The 15,922-nt window shown below is 47.7% G+C and overlaps 1 protein-coding gene across 1 annotated transcript in view; it reads left to right on the forward strand.

Moving 5' to 3' along the window:
* FANCI (FA complementation group I) overlaps window positions 1–15,922 on the forward strand; it is a 38,302-nt gene that overhangs the window by 14,169 nt on the left and 8,211 nt on the right. The window contains exons 13-28 of the mRNA XM_054577585.1: window positions 414–594; window positions 990–1,077; window positions 2,453–2,583; window positions 2,919–2,989; window positions 4,220–4,334; window positions 5,815–5,937; window positions 6,072–6,140; window positions 7,646–7,747; window positions 8,669–8,851; window positions 8,929–9,050; window positions 9,585–9,749; window positions 10,410–10,589; window positions 11,980–12,146; window positions 12,486–12,562; window positions 13,456–13,572; window positions 15,605–15,656. Coding sequence (XP_054433560.1) covers window positions 414–594; window positions 990–1,077; window positions 2,453–2,583; window positions 2,919–2,989; window positions 4,220–4,334; window positions 5,815–5,937; window positions 6,072–6,140; window positions 7,646–7,747; window positions 8,669–8,851; window positions 8,929–9,050; window positions 9,585–9,749; window positions 10,410–10,589; window positions 11,980–12,146; window positions 12,486–12,562; window positions 13,456–13,572; window positions 15,605–15,656 — 1,943 coding nt within the window. The remainder of the gene's footprint in view (window positions 1–413; window positions 595–989; window positions 1,078–2,452; window positions 2,584–2,918; window positions 2,990–4,219; window positions 4,335–5,814; window positions 5,938–6,071; window positions 6,141–7,645; window positions 7,748–8,668; window positions 8,852–8,928; window positions 9,051–9,584; window positions 9,750–10,409; window positions 10,590–11,979; window positions 12,147–12,485; window positions 12,563–13,455; window positions 13,573–15,604; window positions 15,657–15,922) is intronic.

Consider the following 15,922-nt stretch of genomic DNA (forward strand, 5'->3'; position numbering starts at 1 on the left):
CGCCTCTACCTAACGCAGCCTGTCACTGATGTGAGGGCAGCGAGGATGTGCCAAGGGCTCGCCTTCCAGCCGCGGGGCCTCCCACAGCCTTCTTCCCCGAGTGTTGCCCTCGTCCCCAAGTGCGGCGCAGCCTCGGGCTCGGGACCCTCCACTCACACATCCCAGCTCAGGGCCGGCCTCACTGTTGCTCTCTGCGCGGCGTAAACTGCCGGGTCCTAGCGGGACCCAGGGGGTCTTAGAGAGGGAGGCAGAGAAGGATGCTGTGTGCCGTGAGGCTGCATGGAAAGGAAAGGGTCAGGTGAAGAGTGTCGGTTATCCAGGGTGCGTTTGGGAAACGCGTAACATGGCAATGAGGACAAGGGTGGGACATGTTACTAAGCTTTTCTTTCTGACTCAGCTTTGTTTTCTTGCAGTGTTCATAGTTGGGATCATGTGACTCAGGGCCTGGTTGAACTTGGCTTCATTTTAATGGATTCCTATGGGCCCAAGAAGATTGTGGATGGAAGAGCTATCGAAACCAGCTCAGGTCTTTCCAGAACACCAAACCAGCATGCATGCCAGCTGGGAGCCAGTATCCTGCTGGAAACTTTTAAGGTGAGACACGAGTGTGGCCACTACCGCCCCATTTTATAACATCGCATTACACGTAGGCATGATACTTGCCCGGGGTTTGGAGGACGTGGACATTTGAGTCCTGGGAACAGAGAGTAGGATAGTAGGTGACACACTGCAGTTCCGGTCCAGTGGAATACTTACTTCTTCATCTTTTATTTGTATGGAACAGCACTTTCATGGGAACTCTCTTGTGGGTTCACAGACATGGCAGTTTGTCCTGCTAACACCTGATAATCACCTTATGTCTGTCTTTGAAAGAAACACTCGGGTTTTATTCATATCCAAACTGTCCTTCATTCTGCCTAACAGGCACTGATGCACTGCCAGCTGAAAATCACCGAGGAATATTTTATAGGTTCTTCTGTTCTTTTTAGATCCATGAGATGATCAGACAAGAAATTCTGGAGCAAGTCCTCAACAGGGTTGTTACCAGAGCGTCCTCTCCCATCAGCCATTTCTTAGGTATTGAATTTTCAAAGGGCGGTTAAAGTTCTGAGGAGTAGTTTCATTTAAGTGCCATAACGTTTTGGTCATGGGGGGAAAAATTAACTACGGTAGTTCAGTGCAGTGGGTTTTTCAGCCAGTGTCCCACGGCACACTGATGTGCTGCCAGAATTTGTAAAACATGCAATTCCTGACTACTTAGTCAGGGCCCTCCTGCCTTAGCTCAGTGGTTTCATTCCTGCTGGTATTTCCATTTAGCATTTGTTTTCCCTTGTATCTCAGATGCAGTACAGCTTCCTTCAAACAGATTCCCCGGTTTATCATCACTATTTCTGTTATCTGAAGCCTGGCTCTCAGAGTCCCAGCCGCTGGCATTCCATTTTATCTTCTCAGATACACTTGCTGTCTAAATCCTCCCGTTCTTTCCCTCATACTGTTACCTCGTCCTTCTTTTTTATCCCGGCTCCTTCACACGCACCCACTGCCTGGTTCCCATCTTACAGCCTTGCGCTAAGACCCCTGCCACAGCTCCCCGCCGGCTTCCCGGCTTTCTCTGCCGTCTGCAACAATTCCATCTGTGTATTGCCGCCCGATGAGTATGCCTACAGCACCACACCATCACTCAGGAGTCCTTATTCCTTCTGCAATAGCCTGTCAGCTCTTTGTCACGGCACTTGATCGGTGTTAACTTCAGTTCTGCTCCTTCCCTCCAAGTCCCCGGATGCTGCCGCCGCCCACCTCCCATTCCTGCACCTCTACTCCCGCTTTTCCCGTACATGTAGCAGCTAAACATGGCCCATCGTTCAGAGCCTGGCTCAACACCTTCTCTCTGCTTTGCTAAAACATACCCACTCATGATCTCTTTTTTTGAACTCCTGTGTGATCTCTCTTTCTGTAATTTGCTAAGCAGTAAACTGTTTGGGATTATTAGATGTGTGCTATTGTTGTGTTATTTACCTCTTTCATTCATTTAAAATATAGTTACTTCCAACTAAATGAAGATTTTTGAAGGGAGAGAAACCATGTTTTATGCTTTTGTACATTCCTTATAGGACCGTAATACATTTGCTTACATATAATCAAAGTTCGTAAGTTTTTATTCACTTAACTTGGAAAGATAAAGACATTGTATGCTACTTATCTTGGCAGTATAATGGGTTTCTTTCTTTTAGACAGGTTAATTTTTGTAGTCTTACACTATTGCCGGAGAAAGTTAAGTATCCTGGTTACAGTTACCATAGAAAAATAGATAGGATCAGTAGAAATTTATATTGTATATTTGACTTGAGAAATGAAACAAACTTTTTACCATTTCTTTCCCTGTTTTAATTTTCTTTTTATTTGAAATATCTTTAGTTATTTGAAGCAACTCATTCTAGAGTCTTTCTTTCAGAACTGCTTTCAGACATCACCATGCACTCACCCTTAGTTCTTCAAAGTTGCTCTTCTAAAGTCACCGAAAGCTTCGACTACTTATCCTTCCTGCCCCCCCAGACTGTGCAGGGGCTGCTGAAGGCAGTGCAGGTGGGTCACCCAAGGTGCTTGTCACAGCAGGCGGGGGTGGAGTGAGAGTCTGGGGTGTCTTTATGAATATGTATGACTGAGGAATCCTGTTTCTCCTGATTCTAAAACTGTGTTGTATTAAGGACAGCAGACTTAAAGGCATTCACAGCCAGTTCCTATTTGGTATTTCAGGCACACTGTTGTCCTCATTACTAAGTGGGATGCACACTAAAATACGTACATAAAACAGACCCAAAGTGCCTTAGATAAGCTGGACGATAACCAGATTGGGTAGAGAGGAGCTAAGACTAAGAGACGCTTGCTCTGGTTTTACCCCCTGCCGCCTTCTCTTTCAGCCCCTTCTCAAAGTGAGCATGTCGATGAGAGACTCCCTGATACTTGTCCTTCGGAAAGCGATGTTTGCCAGGTATGTAGTGTCTGGTGAGCCTTGGGGATGTAGTGCCGGCTACTGTTACTGGAGTCCTCCGCCCTCCCGTGTGCAGCCTGATCACCGCAGTGGGCTCGCAGGACGCTGTCATGGGACAGGGCCGAGTGCCCGGCACTTTCCCCCAGTGTGTCCTCAGAGCAGTCCCGTGGAGGGAGAATTACTGCCGATCCCATTTGACAGATCGGGAAGCTTAGGCTTAGGGGAGACAGTGACTTTCCAAAACTCAAGTGGCATCTGGTGGGAGAGCCCGGAATCGAGCCTGTGATCAGAGTGCTCTGCTGTGCGCTCTGCAGCAGCCTGTGAGGTAGGCTTCCGGCGCCAGCTGGCTGCAGCTCTGAAGAGGGCAATGCCTCCATTACAAAGGAAACATTCTGCAAAATTTATTTTAGTAAACATCATTATTGTGGTCTAGTGACTGAAGACTAAATGAATTGTTGAGGGGTCTCGGTCTTCTGGTTTCTTGGCTTAGTCAGTGCCCCCTGACCGCTCTTCCTTCATTTCTTAGTGTGTAAGGTATAGGTGGTAATAGCATCTCCTACAGAATATGCGGAGGCAAGTAGGTGGAACTCATTTGGTACTTTAAGTATAAGATGCCTAATTAACCTCACACTGGCAGCATGTTGCACTCCTGGATGTCCAGAGGGACAGTCAGGAGGCAGCTACTACTGTGATCCCTGGAGAAGAGCTGACACTGTTCGCTCCTCCCTTCCCAGAGGCATGTCTGACAGGCTGAGGGTGCGTGTCATAGCATCTATGATGTGCATGAATCACCGCAGTTTTCTGAAGGCAGGACTGATAAGACAGCAAGCGCAGCAGTCCTCTGGGAAGAAGGAAAGGACCTCTCTCGACACGGAGAATCAGCACTTTCCTCTCCGATTCAGCCCTGCCATGGGAGTTATCAGCCCCTTGTACAGCCTCTCGGCACGTGTGTTCTCATTCCCTGTGTAGCTGTGTGGGGATGGAAGAGAGCAGGGCTCACGCCATGAGGTTAAGTAGATGATGCAGAGGTCGGCTGAGCTCCTGTCCTGCCAGTTGCTGTGAACAGCTGCTTGCTGCTTTGAGTGTGTAAATTCAGTTCTTGTTGCTCTCTGCCTCACAATGATACATGGTCCTTCTCCATGTAAAACTGACTGAATTTTTTTCACCCTGGAGCCTATTGCTGTGAAATTAATAGTTTTTTCATTGCTCCCCTGTCTGATCCTGAGCCAGGCAGCTCGATGCCCGAAAGTCTGCAGTGGCTGGGTTCCTGCTGCTCCTGCAGAACTTTAAAGTTTTGGGCAGCTTGTCATCCTCCCAGTGCAGCCAGCCCGTCGGCCTCAGCCAGGTAAGCACCCCCCGCCACTCCCCCCGGGTCCATCATGTGGCATCAACGCAGGAGCTGGTGGCCTGCACACGGGTTCCTTTTCCTCCCGTTCTGGTTGTGCACACAGTCGTGAAGCAGAGCCAGGATCGCGGCGATGGCGAGGGTGTCAGTTAACACTGACTGACGGCAGATCCGCGGCCGGCTGAACAGCCCTCCGCCTTGGGGGCCAGCAGCTCAGGGCGGCTTTTGAACTGGACAGTTGAACTGCAGCCTGTCCAAATCGAGTAGTGCTGTGCGTGTACAACACACACTGGATTTTAAAGACAGAATGTGAAATTGATGTAAAATGTCTCATTAATTTTCATTTTCAATACATGTTGAGATAATATTTTCGATATATTGGATTAAATAAAATCATAAAATTATTTTCATCAGTTTCCTTTTAAATGTGGCCACTAGTAAATTTTAAATTATGTATGTTTGTTGCATTTGTGGTTTGTCATGCTAGACACTATGCTAAGTGCTTTACGTTCATTATTTAATCTTCACAGTAATTCTCAGAGGCTAAGTATGTTTATTATAATACTCCATCTTTAGTAGTTTATTTACTTTGCACATGAACATTTATTAAATGCCATAATTTGAGAAAACAAAACTTTTTACAATAATTTGGTAATGTGGGCTTTGGAACAATAAAATTGTCTTTATAATTTAAATTATGTGCTATACGATTGTACACAACAGGCATTAATGTAATAGTTTCCCCAGGAATCCTTTATTGCTCTAGTATAACTCTATAAAACTTTTGTCTGTAGCATAAGGCGTAGCTTAAATATTAGGAACACTGGGTATCATTAGTGTATTCTCATCGTCCTCATTTTTTTGGTAAGAAAACTGAAGCCAAGCGAGAGGAAGCGACTTGCCCAAGGTGCTGTGATCTGTAAAGGGTGGAACTGAAGTTTGACCTCAGTCAGTGCTAACTGCCCTGCTAAAATGCCTGGGGTGAGGATTAGCAATTTGTCCGTAATTGCAGAGTTTATTGTGTAAATGAAACAGAGGTGTACTCTTCAGGTTCATTTCCAAGCTAAACACTGGTTACCTCCAACCCTTTCAGGATTCTATGGAAGCAAAAAGAGCTAGATTCTTCTAGCTACTGAAGGCAGTTAAGGAAGGCTTTTCGGCCTTTTAAGTAAAATCAAGTGCATTATGAATGTCCAGGTTCCAGAGGCAGGAGATAACCTGGGTGCCTCCCCTAAGCAGCTGACATTGCTGAGAAAAGCCTTAGGGCTGGGGAGGAGTTCGTTTTGCTAAAGTGCTTGAAAGTTCTCTCCTTCCAAACCAGGATAGACTGGCTGCGCTCCTCATAGCCCAGTGGTGATTATAATGTCCTCTGGGTTGGCCTTTGGGGAGAGCCAGTCTTATACTTTGACTAAGCCCTGAGCCTCACCCTGCCCACTCTGCGGAAGCTGCCTGGGTGAGGTGGATCCTGCATTTCTTTCAGGTCCACGTGGACGTCCACAGCCGCTACAGTGCTGCTGCCAACGAGGCCTTCTGCCTTGAGATCATGGATAGCCTGAGGAGGTGCCTCGGCCAGCAGGCAGACGTCCGGCTCCTGCTCTACGAGGTAGGGGGTAGGGCAGCAGCGCGGGAGGCACGGAGCCGCCCCCCAGCTACCCGTGCTCGTTTTAAGAGTGTTTCTCCTGATCATAGAGGTGTCGTACAAACACTTGTTTATTCATTCTGCTTGATTCCCCTTAGGGGTTCTACGATGTCCTTCGAAGAAACTCTCAGCTGGCTAATTCCATCATGCAGACTCTGCTGTCACAGGTGAAAGGGGTCGTGTGGAAACAACACAAGTAACATGGCATTGAGAGGTGACTGGCATCTTCCAGGCTGTTCGCAGTATAAAGACGCTCCCAGGTGGTGCGCGGCACACTGTGAACTTCACGCCTGCAGCATGTGATGTCCTCCGGATGGTTTATTTCCACTGCCACTTGCGTGCTGGCCGCACTGCCCTCGTCCGGCAGTCTCCCCCTCCCTTCTCAGTCGACCTCCCAAGTCAGAAGGATATTTTGAAGAACTGTTTGTACAAGGGTTAGAGAGAGACATGCAGCAAATACAACAAAATAGTGCCATGTGTTAAGTCTAGGCGACGCACACATGATTCTGATAGGTGGTTTTCTGTCCTTTTCAGTTAAAAATGTTTTTTAAATTATGAAATATTTCAGAGGCCATCAGGGTGGGAAGAATTCAGCTGGAGAGTATCTGGTGTAAATAAGACCTTTATTCTCAACACTTAATCGTTAAGCATTTATTTGCATTTTTAAGATAGCATTATTGAAATATAATTCACATACCATACATACACTTCACCCACCTAAAGTATACAAGTCATTGGTCTTTAGTCTGTTCATAGTTGTGCAGCCTTTACCACAATCAAATTTTGAACATTTCATCACCTTGGAAATTAGCTGTCACCTAATTTTCTGATCCTTTTTCCACCTTTCCAGCCCTAAGCAACCACTAATCTACTTTCTGTCGCTCTGGATTCGCCTATTGTGGACGTTTCATATAAACAGACTCGTATAATATGTGGTCTTGTACTCAATAATGTTTTTAAGGTTATATGTAAGCTGTTAGCTATGTTGTATCTTTCAACTGGATGACCAGCCTGGCTGTACTCACACACTAACAAGAATAGAAAAGTGTGATTGAAGGCATGGAACAGGGCTGCCCAGTCCCAGGTAGTATGCAGACCAGTAAAATTCTGCAGACTCCAAAAGCAAAAAGGAGAACAACAGTGTCAAGGAAAAATGTTTTCCTTGAGCTCTATTGTCTGCCGAGTAGTGTTGGAAGCACTTCACACGTGTTGACATGTTTAACCCTTCAGCAGCCTTACACGTTTATATTAATACCCTCATGTCACAGGTGAGGAACCAAGGCATGGCTTTATTGAAAGCGTTAATAAGTGGCAGTACTGAGGTTTTGGACTCAGCCCTTCTGACTCTAGAGCCTCTATGCTAATTACCAGGCTGTAGTGAAAATGCGGGCAGCCTAGCACGCTCAGGAGTTGGTGGGAGAGTGTACAGAGTTTTGTGGGAAAGGTAGTGGACGCGGGACAGGAAAGAAGATCTTGATTAGTATGACGCTTAAAGCAAGGGCAAGCGTGTGGGTGAGCCAAAGCGATACAAAGTTCGCTGCATTCTTTGGATATTTGGAAATATGTCCTAGAATGTGTTACACATTTAAGGAGCCATCCCCCTGACAAGATGAAGAGGTGAATGAAAAGCAGTCATGAGCCACACGGTGTCTGTTTCCCTTGCCGTCTCCAGCTGAAGCAGTTCTATGAGCCACGGCCTGATGTGCTGCCTCCTCTGAAATTGGAAGCTTGTATTTTGACCCAAGGAGATCAGATTTCTCTGCAGGAACCACTGGTGAGACTTTATTCCTCCTGTAACCATTATTTTTACTGTTAAATTACGTCTCGACCCTGTTGATAGGGTTGATCTTTAGAAAGAGACACTTTCTCTCCGAAATCCTCTTCCTGCTGCTGTGTATTTTTACTCTTACGTCTTCCCGGCTTTCCTCTTCTGACCCGTCCTCACCGCGGGTCTGCTGGTGAGATAGTTCTATGTCAGCATTTTCCTGTAAAGGCATCCCGCTTGCCCCCCGCCCCCAGGAGCAGTTGGTCTCCCACTTACGGCTCTTTGGTTATAGCGCTAAATAAATGGACTCCCGGATGGGAATAGGGTCCCCGGGAGTGGAGGAACCCAGTGGGCCAGCTTCATTCTCTGGAGGGAGTATATGACTTAGGCTGAGCTAGAACTGGCACCCTGTTGGCCCTTCAGTGGAACTAGGACAGGCTGGTTTCCTGTTGCTGCTCTCTAGCCTCAGAAGGGCAGGGAAGAGGAGACAAAATTGAAACTTCACCACCCCATGAGTTGAACTCATGGTCACAGAGCTGCCATATCCTTACATACTTGGACCTTCTCTGCCAGGACATGCTATGGTGTCTCCCAGAGGTTCCTTCAGCACAAAGCCCCGTCTTTAGAACAGCCTCAGGAACTCGGAAGCCAGAGAGACCTGGCTCCATGGTGTCTGTGCTGGATCAGAGATAGCGCATCAGAAGGTGCTGTCTGAGGTGCCAGCTGCTTGTGGAGCCAGTTCCTTTGGGAGAGGCCAGACCATGCCTCTGTATGTTTGATTTTTTTTTTCCCAGTTTTGTTCATTTGTATTGACTTACTTTGTGGTGCTAATGAATAACTTCACTTATAAATGAGAGTTGTTTATTAACGTCAGCTTCACAGGTTAGCCCTGAGCACTCATGGATGTGTAATTATCATTTTCTTCTGCAGGACCATTTGCTGTGCTGTATTCAGCACTGCTTGGCCTGGTACAAGAGTAGAGTGATACCTCTGCAGCAGCAAGAGGAGGAGGAGGAGGAGGAGGAGGAGGAAGGATTCTACCAAGAGTTAGAAGATATGTTGGAGTCTATTACTACCAGAATGATTAAGAGCGAACTGGAGGACTTGGAACTGGTAATTGCTGAGTCACAGGTCTGTTGAACAGTGGAGGTTTTACATAGCTTGTTAGCTTTTCATTTTGTGTCTTTTAGGATAAATCAGCAGATTTTTCTCAGAGCACTGGTATCGGCATCAAGAATAACATCTGTGCTTCTCTTGTGATGGGAATTTGTGAGGTTCTAATAGAATATAATTTCTCCATCAGTAATTTCAGGTAAGGTATTGCTATGACTCTAATTATAGTTTTCCCAGTACTCCATTTTATGAGATTGGGGTGTTTTTTGTTTGTTTGTTTGTTTTTAATTCTAACAACATGCTAGGTATCGAACAGATTATAGACCATGACACTGTCTCTTGAATCAACATCTAGCCTGAGACCAGAGACACTGTTCTTTCTGCCAGAGAACCCTAAAGCCTACGCCAGACAGGCTGGTGAATGCTGTGCCTCCACTGGGCTTTCATTCATTCAAACTTCCCCCAGACCCTGAACTCAAGAGCTCCTCATTGTCATGGAGACATTTGATTGGGGGTGGTATTGGACTTCATGCTCTGTATTGACTGGTCTAAGGAAGGGAGAAAAAAATAGCCCAGACAGAGCGGCATGACAGGAGTTCATGTTACTGAAGGGTCATTCACTCACGGTGTGTGTCTGAAATGCGGAAACATTCTGATTTCCTCATGACTGTGTGACAGTGAACTGCAGCATTCTGAGGCTTGTCCTTGGTGGTCTCTTTTTCCTTTTACGCAGTAAGAACAAGTTTGAGGACGTCCTGAGCTTATTTATGTGTTACAAGAAACTCTCTGACATCCTTAATGAAAAAGCTGGTAAAGGCAAAACCAAAACGGCCAACAAAACCAACGATAGTTTTTTGTCCCTGAAGTTTGTGTCGGATCTTCTCACTGCTCTCTTTAGGTAAGGCTCAGACAGAGGGCTTAAAGACAGCTGCACAGTGAAGACACACTAGCACACCCATGTTGGCATTCTTATCTGGTTTGTATTCATAATTCTTCATGTATATATGTGTTTCTGAGTTTTATGAGACCCATTTTAGCAACTTAATTGAACCCAAGGAAGAGATGATGGGATCCTCTGATTTACAGTTGGTTGGACAGATGAACAGATAACAACCTGGACTCACAATTAGCCTTTAGAGTTGGGGGAACTTCCCATCTGTGGCTGGACAGCCTTTCAAAGCCCCTCGGACATAACCGAGGTATTACCTGGGCTTACAACTGGTGTCTGAAGTGGGGGGTGGGAGTGGGAGTGGGGGGCATCAGGACTGACCCGGGAACCTGTGGGGCCTGACGCTCTCTCCAGGCAGGGGGTGTCAGAGCCGAGGTGACTCCTTGGACACCGTGCTGGTATCTGAGAGTTGTTTGGCGTTGTGGGGTAAAAGTTGCCCCCTACACACGGGGAAGTGGGGTCTGGGAACTTAATTTAGGCAGGCACGGCACTGACTCTGGCCAGGGATCCAGCATGGAGAGCTGCTAGATGCTGCTGCTCTGAACAGTCCCTAGAAAGCCTAACTCCATATCCCAGGAGCAGTAGGGGAACATCTCTCTCCCTCTCTAGGGACAGTACCCAAAGCCATGAAGAGAGCCTGTCTGTGTTGAGGTCCAACACCGAGTTCATGCGCTATGCGGTCAGTGTGGCTCTGCGGAAGGCGCAGCAGCTCAAGGAGACGGGGCGCGTGAGTGGCCCTGACGGCCAAAATGCAGACAGGATCTTTCAGAACCTCTGCGACATGACTCGGTAAGGCACGTTCACCCTCTGAGGCCTGCCCGCCAGCTGCGGGCCCTGCAGGGAGGAGCAAGGAGAGTGCCTGAGACAAGTTTGAAATCAAAGAACAGAGAGGACTGGCACTCCCTGGTTTCAGGTCTTACTCATAAAGCTGCTGGACTTAAGGTAGTGTGGTGTCAGCAGAATCAATGGAGCAGAATAGGCAGTTCAGAAGTAACACAAATATGGTTATTTGATTTGGCAAGGGTGCCGAGGTGATTTAATGGAGAAAGGAAGGTCTTTTCTACATATGGTTTTGAGACAAGTGGGCATCCATATGCAAAAAAGACCCCAAACCTTTATCCATCCCTCAGGTCATGTATAGAACATTAACTTGAAATGGATGAGAGACATAAATGTAGAGAAAAATCTTTTTGATCTCATTTTAGGTCAAGATTTCTTAGGTGTAACATCAAAATTCTAAAACAAGCCACAGATTAGGAGCAAATATTTGCAAGTCATGTCTGGTGAAGAAAATGGTAACCAGAGCACATGAAGAACTCTCAAGCTTGTTAATAAAAAAATTAAAAATGGGTAAAATATTGAATACTTTACTAAAGAAGATATATAGATGGTAGTTACATAAGGACAGAAAAGGAGGATATAATTCACTGATGCATCACTAGAGATTAAAATCACAATGATGAAGTTACAAAGTGTCTATTAGAATGCCTAAAAGTAAAAAGACTCACCAGACCCAAGTGCTGTCCTGGATGTGGGGGAATTTGAGCTTTTACACACTGGTGATGGGACTGTGGAATGGTACAGCCACTTTGAAAAAGAGTTTGGCAGTATCCTAAAAAGGTAAGCACACACCTACCACGTGACCTACATGTCCCGCTCTTTGGTATTTATCCAAAAGAAATGAGAGCATATGTCCACATCGGGGGTTGTTGGTAGCCGCTTTACCTGTAATAGCAAAATTTGGGAACAACCTAAATTGTCCACCAACAGATGGGGGGATAAAGTGGTGAGAGGACAAGCAGCTGAGTGGCATGGGACAAGCGGCTGACACATAGCAGGACAGGTGAATCTCAGAAGCATACACTAATTAACAAAGCCAGGGTCGAAAGGCTACACACTAAGTACCATTTCATGTGATACTTTGTCAATGGTAAAACCATAGGGACAGGAATGGAGGAGATCAGTGGTCGCTTGGAAAACTGAGAGAGAGTTGACCACAGAGGAGCGTAAGGGAACTTTCAGGGTGATGGAAGTATCTTGGGTGTGGGGATGATTACACACTTTAGAAGTTTGTTAAAATCCATGGAGCTGCACGTCGGTCTGTAGGGTGTGCATTTTACTGTCCGTGAGTTGCGCCTGGGGGAGGCCGATTAAAAACGAAAGCCCTTTCCCCGCCCAGGGTCCTGGTCTGGAGGTACACTTCCATTCCGACGTGCGTGGAAGAGGCCGGGCGGAAGGAGAAAGGGAAGAGCCTCTCGCTGCTGTGCCTGGAGGGCGTGCAGAGGATCCTCGGCGCCGTGCAGCAGTTCTTCCAGCCCCGGGTGCCCCTCTTCCTGCGTGCGCTCGGTGGGCCTCGGATTCCTCGCTTGGCTGCGGCTCGGTTTCTCTTTCTTAACCAGACCTCTTCATTCTATTTATTAACCTCTCAGAGGTCAGCTGAGGACAGTCCTGCTGGTGCTGGGAGGTGCCACTTAGTGGATTCAGAATTGGCATTTACTGGGTGCCACTTAACCACAGAGAGTGACTGGGAAATGGAACATGGTGAAAATGAAGAAATTGCAGGATTTCTCTTAGGAATATATTTAAATCTGTCTCTGGACTTTTGGCTTTTTAAAATTTTAGCTATTAAAACGCTAAAAAAGCGTAATCCTGTTTCAAAGAAGATGAGCTCTTTTCCTTCCCTAGATGTCCCGGATAATGAGGGAGAGGAGGCGGACGCCAGCGTCACCCAGAGGGCAGCATTCCAGATCCGGCAGTTTCAGGTGAGCGGCCTGCGGCAGCTGCTGGCCTGGCCTGAGGGTCCCAGTGAGGGCACTGCCCGCGGGGCTCGCGGGTGAGAACAGCTGACAGTGAACAAGTAGGACAGGAATTTTTTCTGGGTCATCATCCAGGCAAGAGGAGGTAGCTCTTAGCATGGAAGGCTCCGCGCTTAAAGGGATGCTGGGCTGGTGGTGTCCTGCCGGCCCTTCCTGCTGCAGGCTCTGCCTGCAGGAGCCACTGTTGGAGTTGGCACAGAGCCAGGGGCCAGTAAAGGGACAGTTTGTGCCTTTGCTTTGTGTCCCTGGTATAATTTGGGGTTCTCAGATTCGCATAAAGACTAGACAGTGAGGCCTATTAGTTGCTAACCGTTAGATTAATTGTCATAATACCAGGATCATTTTGAAGTGCCTGCTGCGTCCCATGAACTATTCCGGGTGCTGGGAATTATACCATGGAATAAGAGACAAAGTCCCTACCTTTTGCCACTTACAATGTAGTGGGGAAGAGATTGACGAAGTGTGGAGTATTTCAGGTGGTGAGAGAGGAATGGAGAAGAGGCAAACAGGGAAGACGTGAAGGGAACGCTGGGGTGGAGAGACTTGTACGCCTGAGGTCAAGGGATGGACTTTGGGGAGCTGTGACCCGCCCAGAATTGGGTGCACAGTCATTCCTGATGTACGGGGTCGGGGGGTCCGTAGTTTTTAAGAAAGCACATTGATGCTCAAAAACAGGGTAGGAAACTAGCTGTCAGGCTTGTTTTCAGATTTTTTTCCTCTTGGAATTTTGGTAGTTTTGAATCCTTTTTATCCCAGCCTGAGGAATCCCTGGCTGGATGTTTTTTCTCCCCGGTGCGAACACATCTGCCAGCGTGAACGTGCATGCTTTCCTTTCCCAGAGGTCCTTGCTGAATCTGCTCAACAGCCCGGAGGAAGACTTCAGCAGCAGAGAGGCCCTCCTCCTCGTGGGCATCCTCTGCAGCCTGTCCAGGCTGCTGGAGCCCACCTCCCCCCAGGTGCGCCTCGAGGGCGAGGGACACTGCGTCTGAAAAGAATGTGTCTGAATATCCTGAAGTCTAGCTCATTTTAAATTTCACATTTAACTGTGCTCCTGAGTTACTGTGAGATCTAGGAGATGCACCTTCTCCTGCAGACTGTTTCTGCCGTGACGTAATCACACGCAGCCAGCAGGGCAAGAACGCTGCTTTTGTTCAGCTGCTGTCGGGTCAACAGTAAGCACTACAGGACAAAGCCTTCGCTTTGGCACTTCAGCCTTCTTAATCTGTGTTTTCATTCAGTCTTGGCGTTTGCCTTTTTTAGGTTGAAAATATGTTAAGGTGGTAGCTGACGTTCAGCAGTTGCCTTTCTCAGCAAGGGTAGCTGGTGCTGATTTGGGAGAAATTCAACAGGATGAATAAGTCAGAGATTGTGGTGACAATCCCAAAGCACAGTGGCTCTCCTGAGATAAGCTGTGCGTGTGTGGGTGCAGGGTGCGCACAAAGACGCACAGTCATGTGCCCACGTGAGCGCCCACACCCGGGAGACGAGGAGGGCCACGCTCTGTGGGTCTGCTGCTCCCGGGAACGATCTCCCAATGGGGCGACAGAGAACACCCTTGAGTACCCGGGGCCTGTGCTTCTCCCACCTCACTTCCTAGTCTGTGAAGGAGACACGCTGGAGCCCTGCGATGCGGCCTCCTGGGTGGGCCCCTGCCCCGGGAGGGCAGGTGCCCGAGGTGTCGGTGTGTGAGCGCTGGAGAGCGGCCCTGATTGTCCTTCCTCTGCGTTCAGGCGGCCCCAGGGAGGCCTCTCGCCAGCTCCACGCTTCCTTCTGGAGGCAGACAGCTCACCCCCCGCTCTGCTCTCAGCTTCATTCTGTCCTCCCACCACTTTCGCTGCAAAGCACAGAGGACTAGGAAAGGAGTGCAGTGACAGAGAAGCAGGCAGGGGGCCTTTGAGGGCGGAAATAAATGAATTTGGAAAGGCTAATGTATACAGGAAAAATGATTTTAAAATTCGTCTCTCCCCAGCCCCAGTAATTTCAAGGAGTCTCTTGGGTTTGTTTTTTTTTTTAAATTTAATTTTGAACAGGTCATAAAGTCCTAGGATTTAAAAACCAGAGATTATAAAATGACTCACAGTAAGTGGCCTCCCTCCAATCCCCTTCCTGTCACCCACCTGTTCAGCTCCTCCCCCAAATAAGTAAATAGCTTTAAGTTCACATGTCCTTCCAGAGTTTCTTTCGTCCTGCAGAAGCAAATGTGAATGTGGATTCTTTTCCCCGTCCCCACCCCTCTTCACACAGAAGAGTGCTCTACCTCTTTCTGGTGACATTTCACACTGAATCTGTACACTTTTTAATATCAGTTCACAGAGCGCTTTCAGAATTAGGCTGTGAATTGACTTGTCCCCCAAGAGATCAAAAATGAATTCTTGCCGGTTGCCTGGCACTGAGGGATCACAGTGTTTCGGGGCCTGTGTGGCTGAAGGCCTGTTGAAGGAGTTGCTGGAGCAGAACGCTCTGTGCGTCTGGCCACACAGGCTCCTCTTCCACCTGAGAGAACTGTCTGAGTTTTTGCCTCTTTTCTCTTTCTTTTTTTCCCCTACTCCCTCCTAACCTACTGTAGCCTCTTGGCTCCTAAGAGCCAATTCTCCTATCTTTATGGCCAGGATCTTACTCTCCTACACCTCTCTACAAACCTAATATCTTACTTAAAGATGCCTCAAGACTGGGGGGGTGCGGGAAGGAACAAAGGAACTGCAGCCCCAGACGTGGTTGTAGCGGAGAGAGAAGCTCGGGAGTAAGAACCCAGAGCCCACCTGGGACATTGGGCCTCTCCTGAGGGCACAGGGTCTGAGAATTGCGCGATGTGCTGTAGTGCAGGGAAGGGATCTGCGATGCTCCTAATTTTGGACTGACTTTCATGCTCCTCTTAGTAGATGCTGTGTTAGACCCAGACTTGTGTTTTGGCGGATGGTTAGAATTGGAAGGGTCTAGAGCTCTTCTAGGTCCGTCTCTTGGCATGTTTTGTTAATATCTGGTCTCTAGTTTCTGCAGATGTTATCCTGGACATCTAAGATTTGCAAGGAAAACAGCCGGGGTGAGTTTCCTTTTAGGCTTTATTTAAAGTCATCATCACCAAAGAGCACTCACTCATTCAGCAGCATAGTCAAAATGAGACAGCCACACAACGCTACTGGCGCGTGTCAGGAGGGGCACGGAGCAGCTGGACCGCTCACTCCCTGCCAGTGGGGCTGTGAGCTGGCACATCCACTCTGGGACGCTGTATGGCACTAACCACCAAACTGAAATGCGTCCTTGTGGCCCAGCAATTCTCGCTGCAGCAGTGTTTTAATAAACCCAAAT

The sequence above is a fragment of the Pteronotus mesoamericanus genome, unplaced genomic scaffold (genome assembly GCF_021234165.1).
Source record: "Pteronotus mesoamericanus isolate MK-2021 breed Mesoamerican mustached bat unplaced genomic scaffold, CSHL_Meso_final contig_438, whole genome shotgun sequence".
In the NCBI taxonomy this organism is placed as follows: Eukaryota; Metazoa; Chordata; class Mammalia; order Chiroptera; family Mormoopidae; genus Pteronotus; species Pteronotus mesoamericanus.